We start from the raw sequence: 26736 nt of genomic DNA on the forward strand, positions 1-26736 counted from the left end.
TCGAGAGAAACTTTTCCTCGAGAAAGGACCCGATTCTAGAAACAATCCTTTATTGCTTTTGAATCTGAGACAGGAGGTATACCCAACTGTTTTGGGTGTCCTATGAAGATGCATTTATCCGCTTTGGGTTCGAGCTTATCAGCCTGAAACTTTTCACATAAGCGTCGCAGCCCCAAACTTTTAAGAAATGACAGCTTAGGTTTCTCTAAACCATAGTTCATACGGTGTCATCTCATCGGAATTACGTGGTGCCCTATTTAAAGTGAATGTGGTTGTCTCTAATGACTAACCCATAAACTATCGTGGTAATTCGATAAGAGACATCATGGTATGCATCATATCCAATAGGGTGCAGTTATGATGTTCGGACACACCATCACACTATGGTGTTCCAGGCTGTATCAGTTGTGAAACAATTTCCACAATGTCTTAATTCTGTGCCAAACTCGTAATTCAGATATTCATCTCTATGATCATATCATAGATATTTTATCCTCTTGTCACGACGATCTTTCAACTTCACCCTGAAATTACTTGAACCTTTCAATAATTCAGACACGTGATTCATCAAGTAAATATACTCAACATCTACTCAAATCATCTGTGAAGCAAGAACATAACGATATCCACTACACGCCTCAGCACTCATTGGACTGCACACATCAAAATGTACTACTTCCAGCAAGTTGCTTTCTGGTTCCATTTTACTGAAAAACAAGGCTTTCAGTCATCTTGCCCATGTGGTATGATTTGCATGTCTCAAGTGATTCAAAATCAAGCGAGTCCAAACGGTCCATTTGCATGGAGTTTCTTCATGCATATACACCAATAGACATGGTTCGCATGTCTCAAACTTTTCAAAACGAGTGATCCCAAAGATCCATCAACATGGAGCTTCTTCATGCGTTTTATACCGATATGACTTACGTGGCAGTGCCACAAGTAGGTGGTACTATCATTACTATCTTATATCTTTTGGCATGTACATGTGTATCACTACGATCGAGATTCAATAAACCATTCATTTTAGGTGCAAGACCATTGAAGGTATTATTCAAATAAACAGAGTAACTATTATTCTCTTTAAATGAATAACCGTATTGCGATAGTCATAATCCAATCATGTCTATGCTCAACGCAAACACCAAATAACAATTATTCAGGTTTAACACCAATCTCGATGGTAGAGGGAGCGTGCGATGCTTGATCATATCAACATTGGAAACACTTCCAACACATATCGTCAGCTCACCTTTAGCTAGTCTTCGTTTATTCCGTAGCTTTTATTTCGAGTTACTAACACTTAGCAACCGAACCGGTATCTAATACCCTGGTGCTACTAGGAGTACTAGTAAAGTACACATCAACACAATGTATATCCAATATACTTCTATCGACCTTGCGAGCCTTCTAATCTACCAAGTATCTAGGGTAATTCTGCTCCAGTGGCTGTTCCCCTTATTACAGAAGCACTTAGTCTCGGTTTTGGGTTCAACCTTGAGTTTCTTCACTAGAGCAGCAGCTGAATTGCCGTTTCATGAAGTATCCCTTCTTGCCCTTGCCCTTCTTGAAACTAGTGGTTTCACCAACCATCAACAATTGATGCTCCTTCTTGATTTCTACTTTTGTGGTGTCAAACATCGCGAATATCTCAAGGATCATCATATATGTCCCCGATATATTATAGTTCATCACGAAGCTCTAGCAGCTTGGTGGTAATGACTTCGGAGAACCATCACTAAGTCGTCATATTCTACTGCTCCACGTCCCAGAGTCTTGCCGCTGCTCCACGTCCCAGAGTCTTGCCGCTGCTCCACGTCCCCAAGTCGCCGGCTTCAAGTCCCGAGGGAATCAACAATTGTTGCTGCTATTTTTTCCTGACGAGAAGACAAATCAAATCCATAGCGATCGGTATTAGTACTACAACAGCCAGCTACTAGTACTACGTCACGTGAAGGCATCTTCTCCAAATCAGATTTTTTGTCTTCTATTGCTACGTGCACACAAGGAAGCTACCAGGTGCTATTTACTTTGTTTTCGTTGCTCCGCATTAATTAATTCTGTCAAGAATTTTCTACCGGCTTGTACTACTTTGTGTACACAGTTTTATCTACTCATGGCTTCCATGAACTACGATCTTCCGCCGCTGGACCGTGACACAAGGTTTACCCTATGGCAAGTCAAGATGCGGGCGTTGTTGGCACAGACCGACTATGATGAAGCACAGGATAGTTTTGGGAAGAACCGAATTAAGGACTAGACTGATGAGGAGAAAAGAATTGATCGTAAGGCTTTGTCAAAAATTCAACTCCATTTGCATAATAATATTTTGCAGGAAGTTTTGAGCGAGAAAACTGCCGCCGCTCTATGGTTAAAGCTGGAAGGGATTTGCATGACTAAAGATCTCACCAGCAAGATGCATCTGAAGCAAAAATTATTCCTGCACAGGTTACCCGAGGGAGGTAATGTTTTGAATCATATTTCAGAATTTAAAGAGATCATATCCGATCTAGCTGCAATGGAGGTTAAGTATGAAGAGGAAGATATTGCTTTAATGTTATTTTGTTCACTGCCAAGTTCTTATACCAATTTTAGAGACACCATATTATACAGTCGTGATACTCTCACACTTAATGAAGTTTATGAAGCTTTGAACTCTAAGGAGAAGATGAAACTAATGGTGCCTCATGATGGTTCAAGTTCATCCAAAGCAGAGGGATTATCTGTTCGTGGCAGGACAAAGGAGAAGAACTCCAATAATGGAAACAGAGGCAAAAGTAAAAACGGCTACAGGGGCCGGTCACAATCCAGAGACAAGAAATATTGCAGGTATTGCAAGAGAGACGGGCATGACATCTCTGAGTGTTTCAAGTTGCAGAACAAGGAAAAGAGGAAAGGTAACAAACAAGGTGAAAATTCTGCTAACGTTGCTCGTGATGATAGTTCTGATGATGCTCTTGTCGTTATTGCTGGATGTGCCGAGACCAATGATGAGTGGGTACTTGATACTGCATGTACTTTTCATATGTGTCCACATAGAGATTGGTTTAATACTTTTGATTCCACTACTTCTGCTGGTTCCGTTTTGGGTTTTGATAATTCACCATGCAAGATTGAAGGCATAGGTTCTATTCGAATCAAGATGTTTGATGGCATAATCAGAACTTTGACAGATGTTCGGTATATTCCGAAGATGAAGAGAAATCTTATTTCTATGAGTGCCCTTGATGCAAAGGGATACAAGTATTCAGGTGGAGATAGTGTTTTGAAAGTCACCAAAGGTTCCCTTGTTGTGATGAAAGGTGACTTAAGTTCGACCAATGGTCTTTATTACCTTCGAGGTTCTACAGTTTCAGGTAACGCTACTCCAGTTGTTTCAAAGAATTCTGATTGTGATGCTGCTAACCTTTGGCATATGCGTCTTGGACCTATGAGTGAACTTGGTTTAGCAGAGTTAAATAAGAGAGGTCTTCTTGACGGATATGAACCTGGTAAATTGAAATTTTGTGAGCATTGTATCTTCGGCAAACACAAGAGGGTGAAGTTCAACACTTCGACTCATACAACTGAAGGTATTCTTGATTATGTGCATTCTGATTTATGGGGACCATCTCGCAAGAAGTCACTAGGTGGTGCTAGTTACATGCTGACTATTATTGATGATTATTCGAGAAAAGTTTGGCCTTATTTCTTGAAGCATAAATATGAAGAATTCTCAGCATTTAAGGAGTGGAAGATTATGATTGAAAGACAAACTGAAAAGAAGGTAAAAATACTTCGCACTGATAATGGTATGGAATTCTGTTCTAAGCAATTTAAGAATTATTGCAAGTCTGAAGGCATTGTCAGACATTACACCGTTCCTTATACTCCTCAACAAAACGGTGTTGCTGAGCGTGAACAGGACCATTATTTCTAGAGCCCGTTGCATGTTGTCCAATGCAGGTTTGCATAGGCGTTTTTGGGCTGAGGCCGCTTCCACTGCTTGTTATCTCATTAACCGTTCACCATCTATTGCTCTTAATAAGAAAAACTCCAATTGAGGTATGGTCTGGTTCACCTGCTGATTATTCACAGTTGAGAGTTTTTGGTTGCACTGCCTATGCTCATGTTGATAATGGAAAGTTGGAGCCTAGGGCTGTTAAGTGCATCTTTCTTGGTTATAAGTCTGGTGTTAAAGGTTTTAAATTATGGAATCCTGAAACCCAGAAGGTTGTTATTAGCAGAAATGTTATCTTTAATGAATCTGCTATGTTACATGATGTTTTATCTACTAATGTTCCCGTTGAGAGTGAACAGCAGCCTATTGTTCAGAAGCCTATTGTTCAGGTGGAGCATGTTATTGATTCAGGTGATACATCTGGTAATGAAATTGTTGATGCACATGATGAACCCGTCGTTAATGATGATAATGTCACTCCCACTCCAAATCAGCCTATTGTTCCACCTAGTTGGAATCTTGCACGTGACAGAGTTAGGCGGGGTACTAACAAACCTGACAGGTTAATTGAAGAGTGCAATATTGTTTCCTTTGCTTTATCTGTTGCAGAAGAAATTGAAGGTAATGCTGAGCCTTCTTCATATTCCGAGGCTATTATTTCTGGTGATAGTAATAAGTGGATGACTGCTATGCATGATGAGATGGAATCACTTGAAAAGAATGGCACTTGGGATTTAGTAAAATTACCTAGAGAGAAGAAACCTATTCGTTGCAAGTGGGTTTTCAAGAGGAAAGAAGGTGTTTCTCCTAATAATGAGACAAGATATAAAGCAAGGTTAGTTGCTAAAGGTTACAGTCAGATTCCAGGTATTGACTATAACAAAGTCTTTTCTCCTGTTGTGAAGCATAGCTTTATTCGCACTTTACTCAGTATTGTTGCCATGCATGATCTTGAGCTTGAACAATTGGATGTTAAAACTGCATTCTTACATGGAGAATTAGAAGAGGATATTTATATGGAATAACCTGAAGGTTTTGTTATTCCTGGAAAAGAAAAACTTGTCTGTAAGTTAAAGAAATCTCTTTATGGATTGAAGCAATCCCCGAGACAGTGGTACAAGAGATTTCACACCTTTATGCTCTCTCAAGGTTTCAAAAGGTCTAATTATGATAGTTGTGTTTATTTGAAAACTGTCAAAGGTTCAACTATTTATTTGCTCCTTTATATTGATGATATGCTTATTGCTGCAAAGAGTATGTCAGAGATTAATGAACTAAAGAAGCAATTGAGTAATGAATTTGAGATGAAGGATTTGGATGCAGCAAAGAAAATACTTGGCATGGAAATATCCAGAGATAGACCGTCTGGAAAAGTGTATCTAAGTCAGAAGGGATATATTGATAAAGTTCTTCATCGTTTTAATATGCATAATGCCAAGCCAGTAAGTACTCCGTTAGCTGCACACTTCAAATTATCATCAGCTTTATGTCCTAAGTCATGTCTAGAGTTCCCTATTCAAGTGCAGTTGGTTCACTTATGTATGCCATGGTTTGTTCTCGTCCGGATTTATCATATGCATTGAGTGTTGTCAGTAGATACATGGCTAATCCTGGAAAAGAGCATTGGAGAGCAGTTCAGTGGATTTTCAAATACCTGCGAGGTACTTCTAATGCTTATTTACAGTTTGGGAAATCTAGAGATGGACTTGTTGGTTTTGTTGATTCTGATTTTGCTGGTGATTTGGATAAGAGAAGATCACTCACAGGTTATGTTTTCACCATTGGTGGTTGTGCTGTGAGTTGGAGAGCAACTTTGTAGTCTATTGTGGCTTGTTCCACTACTGATGCCGAGTATATGGCTATTTCTGAGGCATGCAAAGCAGCTATCTGGTTGAGAGGTTTGTACACTGAGCTTTGTGGAGACTCATTTTGCCCTACCGTATTTAGTGACAGTCAAAGTGCTATATATCTTACAAAGAATCCAATGTATCATGAGAGAACAAAGCACATTGATGTCAGATATCACTATATTCGAGATGTTGTTACTGAAGGTGATTTGAAGGTATGCAAGATAAGTACTCATGATAATCCTGCTGATATGATGACAAAGTCAGTTCCGACCAATAAGTTTGAGCTTTGCTCAGGCTTAATTGGTATTTCTCACTAGTCCTATGGACTTTGACGCACAAGGTGTTTATGCTGATTTGGATGGAGTTATTCACTTTCTTCGACTACTGGAGGGAATTTGGCTCAAGGTGAAGATTGTTAAATTGTGATCCAAATTCTAGTACCGGGTTGGACTAGACGTAGTACAACCGGTGTGGGCTTTTGCGTTGGCGTCGACGCGTACGAGTACAACTCGTTTACTTGTCCTACAAGGACTCCTATGTGTTGCCCCTCTTATATACCCCATGTAGTCGCACCTCAGACGGTCTGTCGTCTCGTGCTTGTAATACTCCTCCTCATAGTGATCGCGCCTTCGTGCGTCCGTGGTTTTCTCCCGCAAGGGTTTCCACGTAAAAATCCGTGTCTCTTTGTCTCGTTTATTCTCGTTATTATCTAACAGTTATATATATAGACAGACTATGGAGAGATATTAGTACTCCGTCCGATCTGAATTAATTGACGCAACCTCTATACAATGTACATTGGAGTATGATACATAGACCATCCTGTCTACACCTAGTTACGCCCTTGCTTTGATCTTTATCATGAACGTCCACTGTCTTATTGACTCATTCATCCGTGCGCGCATGCCAAGCTCCTTTTTCGTTAAGAAATACAGGGTATATTAACTGGGTGAACTAGTGAGGCCAAGTTAGTTTACACAAGTCCGGCACCTCAGTGGGATCGGAACGGAGCCACACGGTAGCGCATTCCAAGCTAACTAAATACTCCCTCCATCCGAAATTACTTACGCTGAAATGGATTTTCAGCATCAAAGTAATTTCGAACGGAGGTAGCAATAACTTACATTTCTTCTCACGCCTAAATCTACTGTGATGCAATTTGACCTCCCTTCCTTCCATTATAGTCTTGGCAGTTCTCAGTATTGGCACTCAGGATCATGTTCTTTGCTTAAGATAATCTATTTTCCTCACAATCGGCACCTTCCATGCATGCCATGAGCGTAGCCTTTTCTGTCCGCGCCGACCCAAACGGACGGCCGCGTATGAAATGGGTCGCCCCATTGAAGTTGCTCTAACCAGACCAACTACAACTCCAAGTCCACGTAACCGGCCCCTTGCGTACATAATATATTCGACACAAATATAACAAACTCTACCTTAGCGAATATTCTCCACCACCTAGAAGTCTTCCATGCTCGAACCTCCATGTACTGCGGACTTGGGTTGTCTTCTTTATAGCTTACTGAGAGCTACCTGACGGGTCAGACCCGCCAACACCGTGGGACTCCACTGCTACTTCTGCAGCTCCACTCTCCATGGCTCCACCTGCAATAGTGCTCCCTTGCAACTTGTAAAGATGTGAGCCATCCTCTCTCCTATCATCACAATCACCCCATCTTCCATGATTTTCATGGTCTTCTTATCCCGATCACAACGGAGTTCCATACCACCATCATGAAGAACACCAAGCGAATTAGATTCCTCCTTAGCATTGGCACATGCTTGACTCCCCGAAGCATCCGCTCAACTCCGTCAAATATCTTGATTTTGATGTCACCTACTCCAGCAACACGATAACCTGTGTCATCGCCCGCATAGGCTAAACCAAACTCACCAGATTTGTACGAAGAGAACCACTCCCTGTTGGATGTCGCATGAAAAGAGCAAGCCGAATCCAACATCCACGCTTCAGTTTTTGTTGACCGCCTGTTTGATACTACGAGAACATCACTATCATTGTCCGAGTCATCACCATGAGTAGCCGCATTAGCACTTGCCCCACCCTTCAGTTCTCGGCATTCCCTCATCATCAATCTTCACATACGGATGTATATAGACATATTTTAGAGTGTAGATTCACTCATTTTGTTCCGTATGTAGTCACCATTAGAAACCTCTAGGAAGACAAATATTTAGAACCGGAGGGAGTACAAACTATTACTCACGGAACAGGCCGGCTACATGGTTTCTCATCCGTGGAATACTTGGTGACACGGAAATTTCAAATTGGTCTGTTACAAGTGATGTAGGTACCTCAACAGAAGGGCAGGTACAATCACTCAGTACTAAATGTATATGATCTACCAGCAATTATTTAGTATTGTGACATGGCCATTTTTTCGTTCTTGTTGCAGATAAGCATTGCCTCCAAGCTGGCGGATGAGTTGAAATTAATGGATGGTTCTACTGCTGCACCATCCAAACTGCCACCATCAACGTTGGAGGTGGAGCAGGAAGATGGCAAACTGAGCCAGGAGAGGAAGACGTCAAACGTGAGTGTGGTGACTAGGTTGATGAGCATCCTCGATGGCAAGCTTACCATGTTCATGGGCAAGGAGTACAATAAGTATTTTTAGTGATTTCTCATAACCATGTTTTCAATTTTCTTGCAGATAAGCTTCTCCAAGCTAGCGGATCAGGTGAAGTTGATGGATAATTCTTTCGCTAATGGCAAGCCGATTGATAATTCTATCACACCATCACAATTGCAATCATCGGCACTGGAGGTGGAGAAGGAGGATGGCAAGGTGAGACAAGAGAAGAAGAGAAAGTCATCAACCATGAGTTTGCCTACTGGGGTGATGAGCACCCTCGGTGGCAAGCTTACCACATTCATGGCGGCGAGTACAATATATGCTATTTAGTGATTTCTCCAAATTTTATTTTTATTTTTTTGCAGATAAGCTTCTCCAAGCTAGTGGATGAGCTAAAGTTGATGGATGATTATGTTGCACCATTCCAACTGCAACCATCATCGCTGGAGGTGGAGCAGGACGATGGCAAAGTGAGCCAACAGAAGAAGTGGAGGGCATCAACCATGAGTGTGGCGACCGGGGTGATGAGCACCCTTAGTGGCAAGCTTAACACACTCATCTACGATGAGTACAATAAGCGCAAAGAGGTGAGGATGCAGGCGTCCTTCCTCGAGAAGGAGTTGAGCGCCATAAACGCTGCTGTTGAGAAGTCGGAGCTCATGGATGAGCTTGATCCATGGGAAAAAATTGGACGGATGATCTCAGGGATATTTCTATGACATGGAGAATTGCATTGATGACTTCATCCGCCAATTAGGGGATGAGAATGTTGAGTTATGCCCTTCCTGGGAGGCTACTGAACTTCACAAGAGGTTGTATGTCACGTTGGTCGGCATAATTTTCATAAACAATAAATGAACCAATAGTTATAAAGATAATATATATACCACATCCGAATCATAGACAGGACAAGGGCCGACGGGGGCGGATACCAAAACCATCGCACTATATAAGATGCAATAATAAAAGTAAGAAAATAATACAAGTATCTATGTAAACATACAAGTAAGAATATTTTTTCCTTTCAGAAAGAAGATAAGAACAAGAGGCTCACCACGGTGGTGCCGGCGATGAGCTCGGCGCGGGTGATCGACGGCGGTGAAGACGGGGACGGGGCGTGACGAACCGCTAAACCTAGACAAATATTAAGGAAAATGGAGTTTGGAGGTCGAGATTGGAGAGGAGAAAGCTTAAGTAGTGTGGCTCGGGCATTCCATCGAACACCTTATGTGCATAGGAGGTGAGCTAGAGCACCACCAAGCCCTCTCCCCCTCGGCCAGAAAAAACAGAGCAGTGTGCTCTGCTCTTGCGCGAGCGGGTATATATAGGCACCACCATTGGTCCCGGTTGGTGGCACGAACCGGGACTAAAGGGGGGCCTTTGGTCCCCGTTCATGCCACCAACCGGGGCCAATGGTGGTGGGCCAGGAGCGAGGCCCATTGGTCCCGGTTCGTCTCACCAAGCGGGACCAAAGGTCCAGACGAACCGGGACCAATGGCCCATGTGGCCTGGCCGGCCCCCTGGGCTCACGAACCGGGTCCAATGCCCCCATTGGTCCCGGTTCTGGACTGAATCGAGACTAATGGGCTGACCTGGCCTGGACCTTTGCCCCCTTTTCTACTAGTGTGAGGTTGAGGTTCTCTTGACGGTGTACACCAGACATCAAGGCACACCGCGTCAAATGAGACATGTGTGTGTCCCTATAGTCATCACTTATCCACATGGATACGATGCGGTTGTAGCAAGGCAACTTGTCGGTGCAAAAATAAGGAACCCCTGAAGCATGAGAAGTAGAGCATATGAATGAAACTAAGTGGTGGTCATCCAGGCAATCAAAAGTAAATGATGATTACCTTCAAGTACATCGAGCAGGTGAGATGTAGCCTCCGAGCCATCGGTTTTGGGAGAAGGATTTTGCGTTCGTTCGCAAAATACTTGACCACGGCGTCCACGCGCGCCTCGTATTGCACGTCGGAGACAATCTTCTTTGCAATCTCCTCCACAACCTCATTACCCTCATCCTCCATACCTGGTACGCAAGTGAAGAAATCCTACAAAATGCGCATGAAGGCAAATAGGATACTGATCATTGCAAAGGTTTTGAATATTAAGAAAGAAATAGTTATGCATATTGACAAAGAAGTGTACCCAAAAAAAATTGACCACCCGCTCGGCAACATTGCTGTAAGCTTCGTGAAACTAGTCGTCGGTGTCCAGAGCGCGTCTCCAATGCTCCAAAAGACCAAGGTGACTCATATTTGTTCTCTCCAATTTTGACAAGTCCAGGGTAGTAATGCTTGACAAGACACCCAATGGTGCTACTTCGGTTGTGTGTCTGCCCATCTCCAAGAACAACCAAGGAACTACAACAATGGAAAGGCAAGTGGATAAGTATCTGGAAAAAAAATTCAACATAAAAACAATATTAAGGGAGAGAGAAAGAGAAGCACTAACGTTTTTCCATTTGGTTCGACTAGGCGCCCCTTAGTTACATATGGTCGATGTGGGAGTTTGGACACGCCACACAAGCAGACTGGTTTGTCCTGAGGCTCCGGCCATTGCATATTCTTCGCATCACCCTCCACCACATACTCTCCCTCACCCTCATCGTCGTCGGACTCATCATCCCCAAGATGTGAGGACTCCTTCTGAACGGACTCCTCCTCCGCCGCCCCCTCCTCTGATGCCTCTGACTCCTGAGAATGGGCTGGGAGAACAGGGCTAGGAGGACGGTACGCACCTCCACAACCCCGTCCTCTACCCCATCCTGTAGCACTTGTGCCTGACCGTGAGCCTGTGGGAGCTTCTTGTTGCTGCTGGATGGCTAGCCTCTCCTCTATCGCACCAAGCCTGGCAAGTTTGCTCTTCTTGCCACCCCTCTTGTTGCTCTCGCCATGCATCTTTCAATCACCCTGGCATGACAAAAGAGTATTCGGATTAGTTCATGTACAACATTTCATATGCAAAAGTAAAGCAGTACAAAAGGCATGTTCGAAGGTTCATATGCGAAAAAGTAGAGCAGTTCAAGTGAGCAAAGTTCATAAAGCACAAGTAGTATAATTAAAAGTCAATAAGCACAATTAGTAATGCAATTAACAAGGACAAGGAGTAATAGTTGATAAGCACAAGTAGAAAAAACGGTTCAGAAGAACATCAAGTAGTTGCACCTGGCAAATTTTATATCCAGGAGTACACGAGTAGTTACACTCAGCAAATTTTACATCGAGTAGTTACACTCGGCAAATTTTACATCGAGGAGTACATCGAGTAGTTACACTCAGCAAATTTTACATCGAAGAGTACATAAAGTAGTTGCACTACGTAAATTTTACATCCATGAGTACATCGAGTAGTTTCAGAAGCCAGAGCTGGCCATCATTTGTTAGTCTTAACATGAAAACAAAACATCATAACTGTTCGCAAATTACATCAATCTGAGTTCTGAGAGAGTTGCCAGTTTTTTCTGACAAAGGGTAATATATCTACTTGAATCCATTCAGTTGATGCCTAGACAACATCGTAAGAAGGGTGCAGAAATAATCAATTGATAACTAAAGTTGCATTTTCACTAACTTGCACAACTTCTGTCAAAATGAGGTCCGAAAATTATAAGCTAAGAAGGCTGACAAGTCAAGGTGTAAGAGCATCTCCAACAGCCGCGCCAAATTAGCGCCGCGCCGCAAAATTGCCCGTTTTAGCGCGCGCGCAACCGGTATAGTGGCTCTAGCGGGCGTGCAAAAACAGCGCGCGCGACATATCTAGTTCAGCGCGCGGGCCGAAACGGGATCACGCGCCGCTTATTTGCTGCGCCCGCTCCCGTGCGCTGGACTCTCGCACGCTCGCCCGCAACTCCCACCCCCCCCCCCATCCAGCCGCGCCACCGCCGCCGCCCGCGCCACCCGGCGACCGTTCCGGCGCTTCCCCGGCCTATCCCCGCGCCGGGGCGGCTTCTCCGCCCCCCCTCTAGCCCCGCCACCCTCACGCGCGTCTGTCGTCCGACAAACAGCGCTCGCTGCCGCTCGGCGCCCGCAAGGTGTTCGACAAAACGCCTGCAAGGTATGTATTGCTCAAACGTCATGAATTTGGTGCATGTTGATTCTAGTTTTTATAGCATAGTATTGAACATTGTAGATGAGTTTGTCGTATGATTCTTCCAAAGAAGAATTTGATATGGAAGAGGAGGAGGATCTTGCAATGATCCTAGCTATGCATATCAATAAAAAACGAAGCACAGTGGTTCGGTTATGGGTCGGCAGAAAATTTGGAGGGATAGGATCGATGCCCATAACAGATTGATGAGGCACTATTTCATGGAGAATCCCACATACCCGGAGTCGTACTTTCGTCGCCAGTTTAGGATGAGCACCGAGTTGTTCAGCCGCATTCCAGAGAAACTAGCGAGCCATGACCGGTTTTTTCAGCAAAGGAGGAATGCCGCCGGAGAGCTCGGGCATAGCACCTTTCAGAAGGTGACAGCCGCTTTGTGTATGTTGGCATACGGTATCCCGGCTGATCTAGTTGATGATCACTTGGCTATGGGTGAGAGCCAATCCATCATGTTTGTCAAGCGCTTCGCAGTCGGAATTGTGCAAGTGTTTGGCGAGGAGTATTTGAGATCTCCCAATGCTGAAGACGCCGCAAGGCTATTGGCGATGAACAAAGCTCGCGACTTTCCTGGCATGCTTGGCTCAATAGATTGGATGCATTGGAGTTGGAAGAATTGTCCACTGGCATGGCATGGGCAATTCCACGGGCAAAAAAAGGGTTCCACTATAATCCTTGAAGCGGGGCCGATCAAGAGACTTGGATTTGGCATGCATTCTTTGGAATGCCTGGATCTTTGAATGACATCAATGTTGTTAACCGGTCACTACTGATGAGTAAGATTGCAAATGGTGAGTTGCCACCGGTGCAGTTTGTAGCAAATGGCCGTACATACAACTATGGCTATTATCTAGCGGATGGCATCTATCCAAAGTGGCAAACCTTCGTGAAGCCATTGAAAAAGCCGGAAGGTAAGAAAATCTTGATTTCCACAATGCTCAGGCGGCGGCTAGAAAAGATGTGGAGAGAGCTTTTGGGATTTTGCAAGCCCAATTTGCTATTGTGAGAGGACCGGCTAGATTTTGGGATCAAAAATTGCTTTGGTACATCATGCACGCTTGTGTGATCATGCACAACATGATCATCGAGAATGAGCGTGGCCAAGATTTAGACTACTCACAGTATGAGCTCTTGGGACATCCCATGCGAGTGCGACGGAGGGCTGAAAGGGTGGCCCGTTTTGTTGCCTCCTATCATGCCATTCGGCATCCCGCAGCGCACAATGATCTTCAGAAGGATCTCATTGAGGAGTGGTGGGCATGGCATGGACGACAAAGAGCATGATTTGTGCGTTCGACATTGTATTGTTCATGAACTATTTGTTGTGTTTATTGCACTATTTGTTGTACAGAATGATAAACTATTTGTTTGGGTTGTAATAACGAATTTGAACTATTTATTGTTGATTTATTTTGTTATAGTTTGATCAGTTTTGCTTCTATTTGAAATGCATATGTTGTTTGTGCGAGTCGCGCGTGCTGCATTTTTTGCGCGCTGCTGGAGCTGTGCGCGCGTGCTGCATTTTAGCGCGGCTGCTGGAGCCAGCGCTGCCCGCCGCATCAAACCAGGCAATGGGCGCGCGGAAAAGTAGGTTTTAGCGCGCGGCGCGTTCGGCGGCTGTTGGAGATGCTCTAAATGCATGGACTGTACTTTGGTCGGTAGCTGAAATAAGCAGAAATAGTGTTGTATTCATTCTCTTACTGTGAAATAAGATTGCAAACAAAGTTGCTACGCATTGGAGAGAATCAAGCTGAAGTTTCATCGAAAGCGGATGAAACTTCACACTACATATGTTTTTAGACAAAAGGCATGGTGGAATAACTTTTGAGTTCAATTTAGAAACAAGAGCACCCATATCAACTCTCAAAGTTCTAGCACACTAAATGCCCTGTCCTGGCATCTGCCCAAATCCTATTTTTATACATGAAGCACAAGCTTATATGGTATACACCTTTGCCTTATCACCGGAAGTATTAAAAACGGACCAAGCGCGCAAACACCAAGCACAAAATCTTCCCATCAAAGCTTGCACCTTTATTTCATTTTTTTTCGCATTAATGCAATACCTCTGTGGTTAACAGATCCAAAGCTCTACTGAATTCAGCAAATATAAGTAAAAAGAACCTGCTCCAAGGCAGTGCTTTAGCAAAATACTGAATGAATAAGGTTGAGTAGACATCACACCAGTAACTACTCTGGTTGAAGCTTATAGTAAACTACCAGGTTCATAATCTGCACTAGCATTTAGGATAATCATAATAACTGATTGTTATGAACAAGAAGGCTGGTTACGGTATAATTTAGCCCCATGGGACTAATACATGCATGTCAAAAACAATAGCCAGTGCTAGGCAAACAAGAAAAAGAGTAACGGCGTTCTTTGGAATTGACATAATGCTTAATCTGTAGGTTTATCAGGCATTGCTCTGAACTGAAAACCAAGCAAGCAGGGGTGTAAGCACTAGCAAATTAAGCGGCATGATTCAAGTAGATTCAGAGGTACGCAAAAATAGTTCAGCCGATAGAAAAGCCAATTCTTGGAGGAAGCATTGAAGGTAAAGCTACCACCCATTTGCATCTGCTAATGACTCTGAGAACAGAGGAACATAGGGTAGAAATCGATGTGTACTGTTTTTCTCAAGATCAAGGATGCATCGAGCTTTCTGATGTTTCATATCATACGCTATCAACGTATGACCTCCACATGGAACCAAGAAAATGGTGTCGCAGTATAGATGAATCCCAATCACCCTGTAATTCTTCATAGTCATGCCCATAAACTCATCGATGCTAGCAGTACGTTTTAGGACCAATTCCTTATTATCACAATCCTTGAGGCACCAGAGTTCTATCTCAGAAACTAGGAAGTTGTTGTTAGCATTGATGGAAGATATAGCATAGTGTAAGCACCCCTGGGACGATCCAATCATAGCAAATCTTCGGGGATACGGTACATTGATGGTCTTCCACACTTTCCCAGCCATGTCCACTGCAAGCAGCACATGGTCGTTGTTGGTGCTCGGAAGGAAGCCCATCAGGTAGAGCACGCCGCCAACAAAGATACATCTAGTGATGTAGAACAGTTTAACTTCCTCGGCCATCACCCTGTCCCTATGACTCCTGGCTCCTATCCGCGACGAGTAGATGCTCACTCCTGTCACGCTCGACGAGTCTGCCTCCTCGAAACGAAGAACATGGAAATGGGATGAGACCGCCGGATCAACGGTGACAATCCTGTTTCTTGGAGTGCTCGGAAGCAAGCAACAGTGTCGAGGTCAAGCACGGAAGTAGAGTACAAATCCCTAGCCAATGCAACAGCTAAAATCATTTGGATCCAAACACTTCTCAAGGAGCTCGGAGTCGGTCAACCTAGGGCTGCATGTCTATGGTGTGACAATCTTGGAGCAACATATCTCTTAGCTAATCCAATATTTCATGCTCAAACTAAACACATTGAGGTTGATTATCACTTTGTTAGAGAGAGAGTTGCAGACAAGCTTCTTGAGATCAGATTCATTCCCTCTGATGATCAGGTAGCGGATGACTTCACGAAAGCACTTGCTACTATACAATTATAGAAGTATTCAAACGCAATCTTAACTTAAATAAGTTATGATTGAGGGTTTTTTTTGGTGTGTTAGAATACATATGTGCACAGGATTAGGACTTGGATTCCATGATGCATACGGGCCTGGACGGTAGCATCTCGATCTCTACATCTCTGTAATGTAAATATATGTCAAGGTGAACCCAACAAGGCACCACGCATCAATCTATCGATCTCTGTCTTTTACAAAGGGTGCGTGCTCAGCAGTACCACGAAGACCCTGCCTCTTGGAGCTGGATGAGCACGCCCCGGCCGTGAGCTTCGACGTGCTTCTGCATCCGGCGCCCAAGACGTCTCGGCGGCGTGCTCTGCCTGATGGGCCACCGACTTCCATCGCACCGCGTGCGTGCGCCGGCCGCGTGGGTGCTGCCACATCTTCCACCATCGTTGCCTCGATCGCTGGGCTGCGCACGGCCACCGCACCTGCCCGCTCTGCCGCGCGTCCTTCCTCCCGCCTTTCCTCCCACACCTGCCCCTCCCAGCATCTTGATTCCCCTCGGCTATTGTTTCCTTACTTGTTTGCAAAATTCGAGAGTGCGGCTGCTGAATCCTGAGGAGAGTGTTCCCAGTTTGTCTTCCGTTCAATTTCTACATAGAAAAAAAAACCACAGTCCACAGCACGTGCCACAAATATTTTCGCATTGGCCCCTACTTTGGAGATATTATCACAGAGCGATCCCCAAGGAAGGGGATTAGTAATTAGTTCCATGTTCAAGCCTCCGTTGAACAAAGGTTAGAGAATGATTTGGTGCAATGTCTTGTCAGTTTCGAGTTGGTGTTCCCACCATCCTTTTTCAACATCATGACACACGTCCTAGTTCACCTATGCGAAGAGATTAACGTTTTGGGTCCTGTATTTCTACACAATATGTTCCCCTTTGAGAGGTTCATGGCAGTCTTAAAGAAATATGTTCATAACCGTGCTAGGCCAGAAGGAAGCATCTCCAAGGGCCATGAAAATGGGGAGGTCACTGAGTTTTGTATTGAAATTATTCCTGACCTTAACTCGATTGGTGCTCCTGAATCGCGGCATAAGGGCAGACTGGTTGGAAAAGGCACTCTAGGAGGGGAACAAATAATATGTATGGACGGACATTCTCTCACTGAAGCACACTACACAGTTCTACAGAATTCCGCCTTGGTGGCTCCGTATATGGATGAACACAAGAATTTGCTACGCTCCAAACACCGGGAGTGGTCTGATGACTGGATTACACGTGAACAAACCAGGAGTTTTGCCAGCTGGTTGCAGACACGTACCATGCATGACGCCTCTATTGAAGATGACCTGTACTTGCTGTCCCAGTTAGCATCTTCGAATATAATGACTTTCAAAGGTACGAGATAAATGGTAATACATTTTACACGATCGCCCAAGATAAAAAGAGCACCAACCAAAACAGTGGTGTCCGCTTTGATGCAGAAACCAAGACGGGAAAGGAAACATATTATGGTTATATACAGGACATATGGGAACTTGACTATCGATGTGGTTTGAAGGTCCCTTTATTTCGGTGCAAATGGGTCAATATGACACGAGGCGGGGTAACAGAAGACCCGCAGTACGGAATGACAACAGTGGATCTCAACAATCTTGCGTATGCAGACGAACCATTCGTCCTAGCCAATGATGTGGCACATGTTTTTCTATGTGAAGGACATGTCTACCAAGCCGAGAAAAAGAAAAGATAAGGAAGCGAATGCATCGTACGATGAGCCAAAGCAGCACATAGTTCTTTCTGGGAAGAGAAACATCGTGGGAGTGGATGACAAGACAGACATGTCAGAAGATTATGAAAAGTTTGATGAAATTGCTCCATTCACAGTGAGTATTGACCCGAGCATCCCGTTAAATGATGAAGATTTTTCATGGTTACGACGCAAAGGGACACACGCAAAGAAAAAGTTTCACACCCAAAGATCTGGGATGTGATCGGCTTCACTATCATCACTTTCTACTGTGTTTCACATCCAGGAGGGTATCTCTGTAATAGTTAGGGTAGTTATGTGTTTTGGCATTTGAAACGCGAAGAAATTTTATGTGCAAACAAATTCTTTCATGTCTTTACTGATTTTTAGAGTTAAGTTATTCACAAACTAGTGATTCACACTAATTACAAATAATTCAAAATTTAAACTATTCAAATTTGAAAACTACGGGCACTAACAGAAAGTTTGTAATTTTTTGTACCTAAAGCAAAAATATTCACAAAAAAACTCTAAATACAGAAAAAAACAACTCAAAAATAAATAAATAAAATATAAATAAAGCAAAAAAAATTAAAAAAAAGCCCGCCTACTGGGCCAAAGAGGCCTGCATACGACTAGAAACCCAACCTATTATTGGGCCAGGATGCAGGCCCGCAAATGCCCAGTAGGCCCACAGGGCAGCACATAACATGTAGGCCCAGTAGGCCTGCTTTGGAGAGGAGCTCGAGAGAACTACCGCACGGGGGGTTATAAACCAGTGCGGACGCCCCTCGGCTAGCGAGGTGGGACTAAACTTGCCGCACCGCACCTGCGCCAGCGCACCCCCTTTAGTACCGGGTCATGGCACCAACCGGTACTAAAGGCCTGCCCTTCCCGCCGCTTGGCCTTGCCAAAACAGGCCTTTAGTACCGGTTGGTGGCTCCAACCGGTACTAAAGGTGCCTTCTATGTATACAACACTTCGAAAAATTTCATTCTCCCTCTGTTTCTTCCTCTGTTTCCCCATTGAATCACTGCCCGCCCCGATCGATCGACGCCCCCGTCCCTGTCGCCGCCCCCGTCCCCATTGCCGCCCCGGGCCCGTCCCCGTCGCGCCGTCCCCGCATCGCCGCCCCCACGTCGCCGTCCCCGCGTCGCCGCCCCCGCGTCACGCCCCGGCCCGTCGCCGCCCCCAGCCGTCGCCTCGCTGTCGCCGTCACCCCGCTGTGAGCTCTCCCCCTCTAACCCCTCTCCCTCGCCCCCGGCGGCCACCATGGGCGCCGCCCCTCCCCGAGCTCATACACACACACAAGCATGATGAACACACACACACACGTATATATGTATGAATGCATGCATATATTAGTATATACGTATTTTGTATGTTTAATTAGTTTAGATTTTTTAGATTATTATTTTTTCACTAGTATATATGTATGAATGCATGTTAGATGGATATAATTAGTGTTTAATTAGTATGGAATTTTTTATATAATGTTGTTTTTCTGTTTTTTAATCGATGTATAGAAGTTGTTTTTTCTGTTTTTAGTGTTAGATGCTTAATTAGTATGAAATAGCATATAGAATTTTGACATATGCAATGATAGCATAATTAGTGTTACATTTGCATATAGTATTTGTTGTCGACGATGCCCGGCCCGCATCCTCGCCGTCGACCCATTCGCGACGACGTCCTGCTTCAGAGGACCCATGCCCGGGACTAGGCTCCGCCGGGCTGGCACTGGGAGGTGCTGCCTGGAGGGGCGCGCCGCTTGATGAGGAACCCGGCCCCGGGTCCCGTCGTCGACCCTGATCTCCTTTGGTGGCGTTCGCGTGGGCCACTTTCGGTGCGGAGGGAGCCGGCCCCGTCGGAGGTGGTACGTCGTCGTGTCAGGGAGGAGGACGAGCACGTCCATTGCTACATGGTTGCATTAGAGGGCGGCAGGTTCTCCAATACCTGGCAGGTTCTTCAGGGATCTCACTTGAGCTATGATCCCGTGAGGGTTCCTTCTCTTTGGGTTTCCACCGCCGGCGCCGCAGGAACCGTGAGTGGCCTAGATTCTTCTGTAGTATTCGATCTTTATTAGCTACCTAGCCAGTGATGTACAATTCGATATATAATATTCGAGACGATGTATTTGAGATTATATATTATTCGAGACGATGTATTCGAGATTATATCTATTATTCGAGACGATGTATTCGAGATTATATCTATTATTCGAGGCGATGTAATTTGAATACTAAATTGTTTTATATTTCTTTTGGATTAGTTAAATAAAAGCTATGGCGGACAATACTGGCAGAGAGGGAGAAGAGACCCTGTTCGATATCATACGCCATCCTCGCGGGACAGATGATGATCAAAATGAAGAAGATTATGACGACTCCGAATTTGTAAACAACACCGGGGAGGGTGATATGATATTCGATCGCGACGACCGAATTGATGAAGTCATGAACTATGATTCTGATGATGACGAATAAAATGTTGATCTTGAAACAACAAAGACCGGCGAGGTATATATATTTATATAAGCAGGCATGTGGTGATCATCACATGTTTTAAATGACTTGAAGATATATTAACGAATTGATCTTTCTTCTTTCAGCCATCCGGATCGAGCAAATCTTCAGGCAACAAGAAACGAGGCCCGAACAAAAAGTTAAAGGAGAGCGTAAAGTACAATATCGAGGCCATCAAACCTAATGGCGAACCATTAGCGCCTAAGAAGATTGCGAACATGTTCATTCGTCAGTGCGGAGTTCTTGTGAAGGACCAACTCCCGATCTCCCTTCAAGAATGGAGAGAGCCAGCAAAGCCACGTCCAGATGTTACTTTTGTCGATGACAGACAAAAAGGTCTGCTTTGGGAAACTCTCATGGAACATTTCACCCTACCAGATCATTTCACAGATGCAGATGTGGAGAAAGTCAAGGACGCAGCTCTTAGGAAGATGGCGGTTGCATTCAACAACCACAAGAATCGTGTATGGGACAAGTACGTCAAGGGAGGAAGGAAGACTCCAGTATTCGAGGGAACACTAGAGAAGCAAAGTGCTCATTGGGATGATTTCGTGAAATTCAAGGATTCAAAATTAGTTAAGGTCGATAATAAACAAGAAGAATGCCAAAAAAAGGATTAGTTCCATAAGCTAGGGCCAGGTGGCTACGCGGTGGCAATGCCTAAGTGGGATAAGTCTGAGAAAGAGATGGAGGATGCAGGTGTTACTCCGGTTACTAGGAGCTGGCCCCCCAGGTGCAGGACTTGGTTCTATGCGCATGGGGGGGAGTTGGACTCGAAGACAGGCAAAGTTTTGAAGAAGGCATGTCTGAAAGGAGCCGAAGATAAGCTACTTGTTGCAATAGAAGAGGCTCGATCGGGGGTGTTCCAGCCCAACAGAGAGAACGACGAGCTTACGCGTGCCCTGGGAAATCCTGAACACCCGGGAAGAACACGAGGCAAGGGCGCTATTCCGTGGTTTGAGTGGTTTTCGGACTGGAATGCCGACTACAGAACCCGTGCGAGAAAGAAGATTGCGGAGGAGAAGAAGAGGAAGATGGAGGAGGAGCAGAGGAAGCTGGATTATGAACGCCTTCAAGGCCTAGAATCAGCGCACGCGGACTTGGCAGTCAAATTCCAGCGGCAGCAGGAGCAGATCGACTCACTTAGCTATCAAAGCGGGTCTCAGCAGCTGCAGCAGCTAGCGGATGATCCAGCATTGGATAGCACCGCCCCATCCATGCCGAGAAGCAGCGTGGGTTCTGCCCCGGGCGACGCAATGCTGGATAGATACCCCATGGATGACATCATGGAGAACACTAACTGCGAGCTACACTTCAAAATGAAGAACATATCCATGAAGGTGGCGGACGCCGTTGCTTTTACAAATCCCCCCGAGGCAACCTTCCATTGCAACCGGATTCCAGCGGGCTATGCTCGTGTCTTGGTTGATGAGGTGGTGGACCCATATTCGGGGCTACAGCTTGACATTCCTGGAGGTGACGACGAACACACATTGGGAGAGGCCAAAAATCGTATCATCCTATGGAGAAAGGATTGCATCATCTTTCGAAGGCCACCGACACCGCGTCACCCGACTCCTCGTCGAAGTCCGCCATCGAGTCAGCAGACTCCCGCTCCTCCAAGTCCACCAACGCGTGAGGCCACTCCTCCTCCTCCATGCCCGGCAAAGTGTCAGGCCACTCCTCCTCCAAGTCCGACACAGCGTCAGACGTTCACTCCTCCTCCAAGTCGGCACAGCTTCAGGCCACTCCTCCTCGTCTAACTCAGCCACGTCAGCCGTCTCCGCCGCCTCGGCAATCACGGAAGAGAGCCGCCACAGCTATGGTGCGTAGCGGTACAAGTCGAGGTAGTACGGGAGGTACAGGCGGAGGCAAGCGATTTCAATATGGTCCAAGCAACCTCGCTCCTCTTCCTCAGAGGCGTTACGACATGACCGAGGAGCAAAACAATGCCATAGTGCGCGCAGAAGTGGACGCCCATTTTGCACCGAAACCGCCACCGCCGCCAAGGGAGAAAGTGCCTGAGGCAACGATTGACCACTTCATTCGTATGGCTGCACCACCAGCTGCCAAGCCTGTTGACACAGACTATGAGCGCCACCTCAGGAAGTTAAATCGAGCACGTCTACAGAAAGAGGCGAGCTCGAGCTCGAGAAAATCAGCTGGCAAAAAATGCGGTAAAACCGTTCCCCAGCTGGGAGAACAGGCGGCACAATCAATCCCCCCTCTTGTTGTGCCAACAACACATAAGAGTACATGCGTCCAATATTATTGTGGGCAAACCGTTAACGTTCCCCAGCTGGGCGATGTGGTAATAACCGAGGAGCATATAAGGCAGGCTGAAATCCTCAAGATCACTGTTGGACAACTCCTCGAGATCGAGCCCATGCCTTCGCTTAGAGAGGAGGAAATAAAACGAAAATATGTCCGGGGCCAACCTTTGGTCCAGCCAGACGAGGTCAAGAAGCTCCCAACGAGAATGTATGAATTGCATCAATGGTACATGAACATTACCAAGATTTCCAATCGAGAGTCCCTCATGGTGAATGTCAAGAAGGATCATTACTACCATGAGAAAGCTATGGCCGTTGAGTATTCTGAACTGTTTCAGTTATACAATCAAGACGCACTCGACAAATCTATCGTCAGTTGCTATTGTCTGTAAGTGATTTTTTTCTGTAATTTAAGTCTCTCAAGCTAGCTGTAGTGATCATTTTGATCAATCATTACCTGTAATTATCCTCACTATATTCTTTTCTGTGGTATTATGCAGGATGAAGATGTATGAAATGCAAAAAGGTGGACGCTATGGCATTGGGTTCATTGACCCAAACACCGTTAATGAATACACATGGAAATTAGATGCATATCATGAAAAAAGTGTAGAGGACAGCATGCTAGAGTTCTTCAAGCGCCTCAATAGCAATGAAGATATACTACTTCCTTACAACTTCCAGTGAGTCACACTGTCTTGTACTACAAATTCTCTGTTTTTGCCTACTAGCTAGCTACATGTTATTGCTTACATATGCCCGCTTAATTAAGACATGCAAACGTGTGTGCATGCAGATTTCACTGGATCTTGTGTATCATTAAAGTTGACGCCGGAACAGTTGAAATACTGGATTCACTACTCAAAATAAAAACTGACTACAACATCTTGTATGGGATAGTCAACAGGTAATTTCAATCATTATTGACTATATATCTCGGCCTATTTAGTTCGTCATTTCCCAATATAAACTATTTAATAACCCCTTTATTCATTTTCTTTGTCGGTGGGCAGGGCTTGGGCAAGGTTCATCAGCGTCACTCCAGGCCAATGGAAACGAAAGCTGAAATGGTTTCGACCCAAGGTAAGTAATTAAGTAGTACTAGCTAGCTAGCTAGCTGCCATCTCTTTAATTATCATGCTTGATTAATTATTATCTGATCAAATTCCATTCTCGTAAAGGCCCTTCAGCAGGCGCAGAGGACTGATCTGTGTGCATACTGCGTTTGCGAGAACATTCGCATGATGGCGTCCGAAAGGAGCAGATCTCAAAGACAGGAATGGGTACGTTTGTCAGAACACTATTCACAATTTTTACACCATTATCGATATCTAGTAATACAAGTAATACACATGCATATTTTGATCTCCTTCTTAACAGTTCACAGAGATGCGGGAGAAGCTCCTACAAACGGAGCGCGTACAAGTACTTCAAGAGGAAATAGCGGGATTTTTGCTCGACCAGGTCATAAATACGAACGGAGAATACTATTACCCGCTACCGCCCCCATGAACCACTTCTTCTCATCGTGCTCCGAAGGCACCAATTAGGCTAATGCTACTGGCTCCGAAGGCAACATTGTAGAAGAAATTGTATATAGCTAGCTAATTGTATATATACATGTGTGTATGTGTGAATTAATATGGTGGTTTGTGAGACATTTGATGATATATATATGATCGGTTCTATTAGAAATTCTATATATATATATATATATATATATATATATGCATAACGTGTACAATGTGTAGTATCGTAAAATCCCAACAAACGGAAAAAAATTAAATGGAAAACACAAAATTAAATGAAAATAAAATCATAAACCCAAACCCCCCAACCTTCTAATACCGGTTGGTGTCACCAACCGGTACTAAAGGGCTCCCTGCGCCCGGAGCTGGCTCGTGCCACGTGGTTTGGCCTTTAGCCCCGGTTCGTGCTGAACCGGTACTAAGGGGGGGGCCTTTAGTGCCCACACTTTAGTGCCGGTTATCGAACCGGCACTAAAGGTTCTTACGAACCAGTGCTATAGCCCTGTTCTGCACTAGTGTATAACGGCACCACCTGCCCCTTGTGCTCCAGCTCGAGGGAGAGCTGCGTCCACTGTCGATTCTCCCAGAGTGTATGGAATTGTGTGAGTTCATGGACAGCTACTGACTACCATATCCCAGCTGCTCAGTATAAGACTTCCAAAGAGTGGTGGCGAGTTTGCTGCAACTAGAACATGTTCGAATTGATCTGGAAAGATATGATCCTGGAGTGCAGCCGGCGGTATCTCTTTTAGTTTTCAGAACTTCTTCAGTCTTTCTCAGCCGCAGTTTTGTCATCTGGTTCTGCTCTGTACGTCGGCTCGCTCTGCCAAGTTTCTTCTTGTAACATCTGATTTCCCCTTCTTAATAAATATCGGCATACGGTCTTTCAGAGATCTGTTAAACAGTTGAATAACCTCCAGAAATAAGAACACTGAGTACTTCCAGTTGAATAATCATCTGCAACAATCACTATCAGTTTCAACAAACAATGTTCCCTAAGTTGCACAAGACACATAGGGATCAGATGAATTCACTGTCCATCGTTCCTCGGTACTATGAACCAATGGAAATGGATAGGATATGAAGAGCATAAACCATTCCACAGTGTTACAAACCATATATGAAACTAATAAATCCAGTGGTCATCATTCCACAATATTACAAATCGTACGAAACAAGTAAATCAAGTGGTCATCATTCCACAATATTACAAACCATGGGAAAAAAATAAATTCAGTGGTCATCACTCCACAATATTACAAGCCATATGAAGGAAATAAATACAGTGGTCACAATTCCACATTATTACAAGCCATTGGAGACAAATGAATGCAGCATCATTCACAACAGACATAACGCCTAATGACAGGCATGCATAGGGCCAGAAATCAGTAACCGGTCAATTGGCAGCATGTCACAAGGATGGTGAATCTTCTACTTCAGCTCCATCCATGCCGTTTGCTTCCTGGTATTTTCATAGGTTAGCAAATGTATTACAAAACTTAAACTACAATCATGATGTTTCTTAACTTGGAATAATGATGCATCAAGAGATGTATTATATACCTGTCATCTCGGTCCCAATGTATATATGGTATATATCGGCAGCGGGTTCACCACATGCTGAAGCTTTTCTCAGTTAGGATGACCTTGTAGTTTGCACGACTTCATGAACTCATTGTCGCTTCCCACCAATTCAAACCTCTGAAGAGAACGGGGAAGTTCTGGAAGCGATTTAAGGTGCCAGCAATGAATAATCTGTAGGCTCTTGAGCCACCTGAGGTCCTTCACACTGTCTGGCAACTGGTCCCAGTAGCAGCCCACAATGCTGAGCTCACGAAGATTAATGAAAACTTCAAACAGTTCACGAGCAGGTCCCAGTTTCCTGCAGTAGCAGAGCCCAAGTTTCTTCAGGTACTTTGGGCCGCCGTTCTGCTGACTCAGCATCCAACTTGGGTAGCTTGGACTGTGGTACTTCCAGATTTTCAGACTTTCAAGATGCTCGGGTGGGCAAAGAGCTTCAAGTACCTCTGCTTGAACTTGTGGTGTGCAACTCGTATCATCATTCCAGTACAATCCCAGTTCTGTCAGTCCTTTCTTGTCAGCTAGCTTTGCTTCCTGCGCCTCCCTCTTGCTTTTAACATTTCCAAGATCATTGATACTCAGACAACCCTGAAGCTTGTTTAGGTCCCTCAGCTGGCTCAACTCATACCCATTCTTCTTCCTTACTTCGAATTCTTCAAATGTTTGTAGTGACGTCAACCTGCTAATGAACGGAGCACTAACTGTCATTACGCCCATGATATGCCGCAAGTTGGTGAGGTTACCCACATTTGTATGAGAGGAAACATTTATATCACTTAGACCAAACGTTAGCACCTGCAGATGGTAAAGTTTGTCTAGTGTTCTTGGTAACCATAGCTTTGCTGAGGGGATCACTAAACTAAGATAGCGCAGGTACATTAAATGACCAATGGTTTCTGGAATTGCCAAATGAGTCAGATCATCGTCTGGGGCTTGTACAACTAGTACCCGCAATTTCTTCAGCTTCTCAAATATCCCCCTAAAGAATTTTCTGTTAACTTGATCACATCATCAATAATGAGAGTGCATTCGTTCTCTAAT

At 44.6% G+C, this 26736-nt stretch overlaps 1 protein-coding gene across 1 annotated transcript; it reads right to left on the bottom strand.

Moving 5' to 3' along the window:
* Positions 1-15049: 15049 nt before the first annotated feature.
* On the bottom strand, positions 15050-15589 carry LOC147956994 (uncharacterized). The gene has a single exon (XM_087531536.1). The coding sequence runs from the start codon at positions 15587-15589 to the stop codon at positions 15050-15052; it is 540 nt and encodes a 179-aa protein (XP_087387662.1).
* Between the last annotated feature and the right edge of the window lie 11147 nt (positions 15590-26736).

The sequence above is a fragment of the Triticum urartu genome, chromosome 7A (genome assembly GCF_056163025.1).
Source record: "Triticum urartu cultivar PI428250 chromosome 7A, HENAU_Tu73, whole genome shotgun sequence".
Classification (NCBI taxonomy): Eukaryota; Viridiplantae; Streptophyta; class Magnoliopsida; order Poales; family Poaceae; genus Triticum; species Triticum urartu.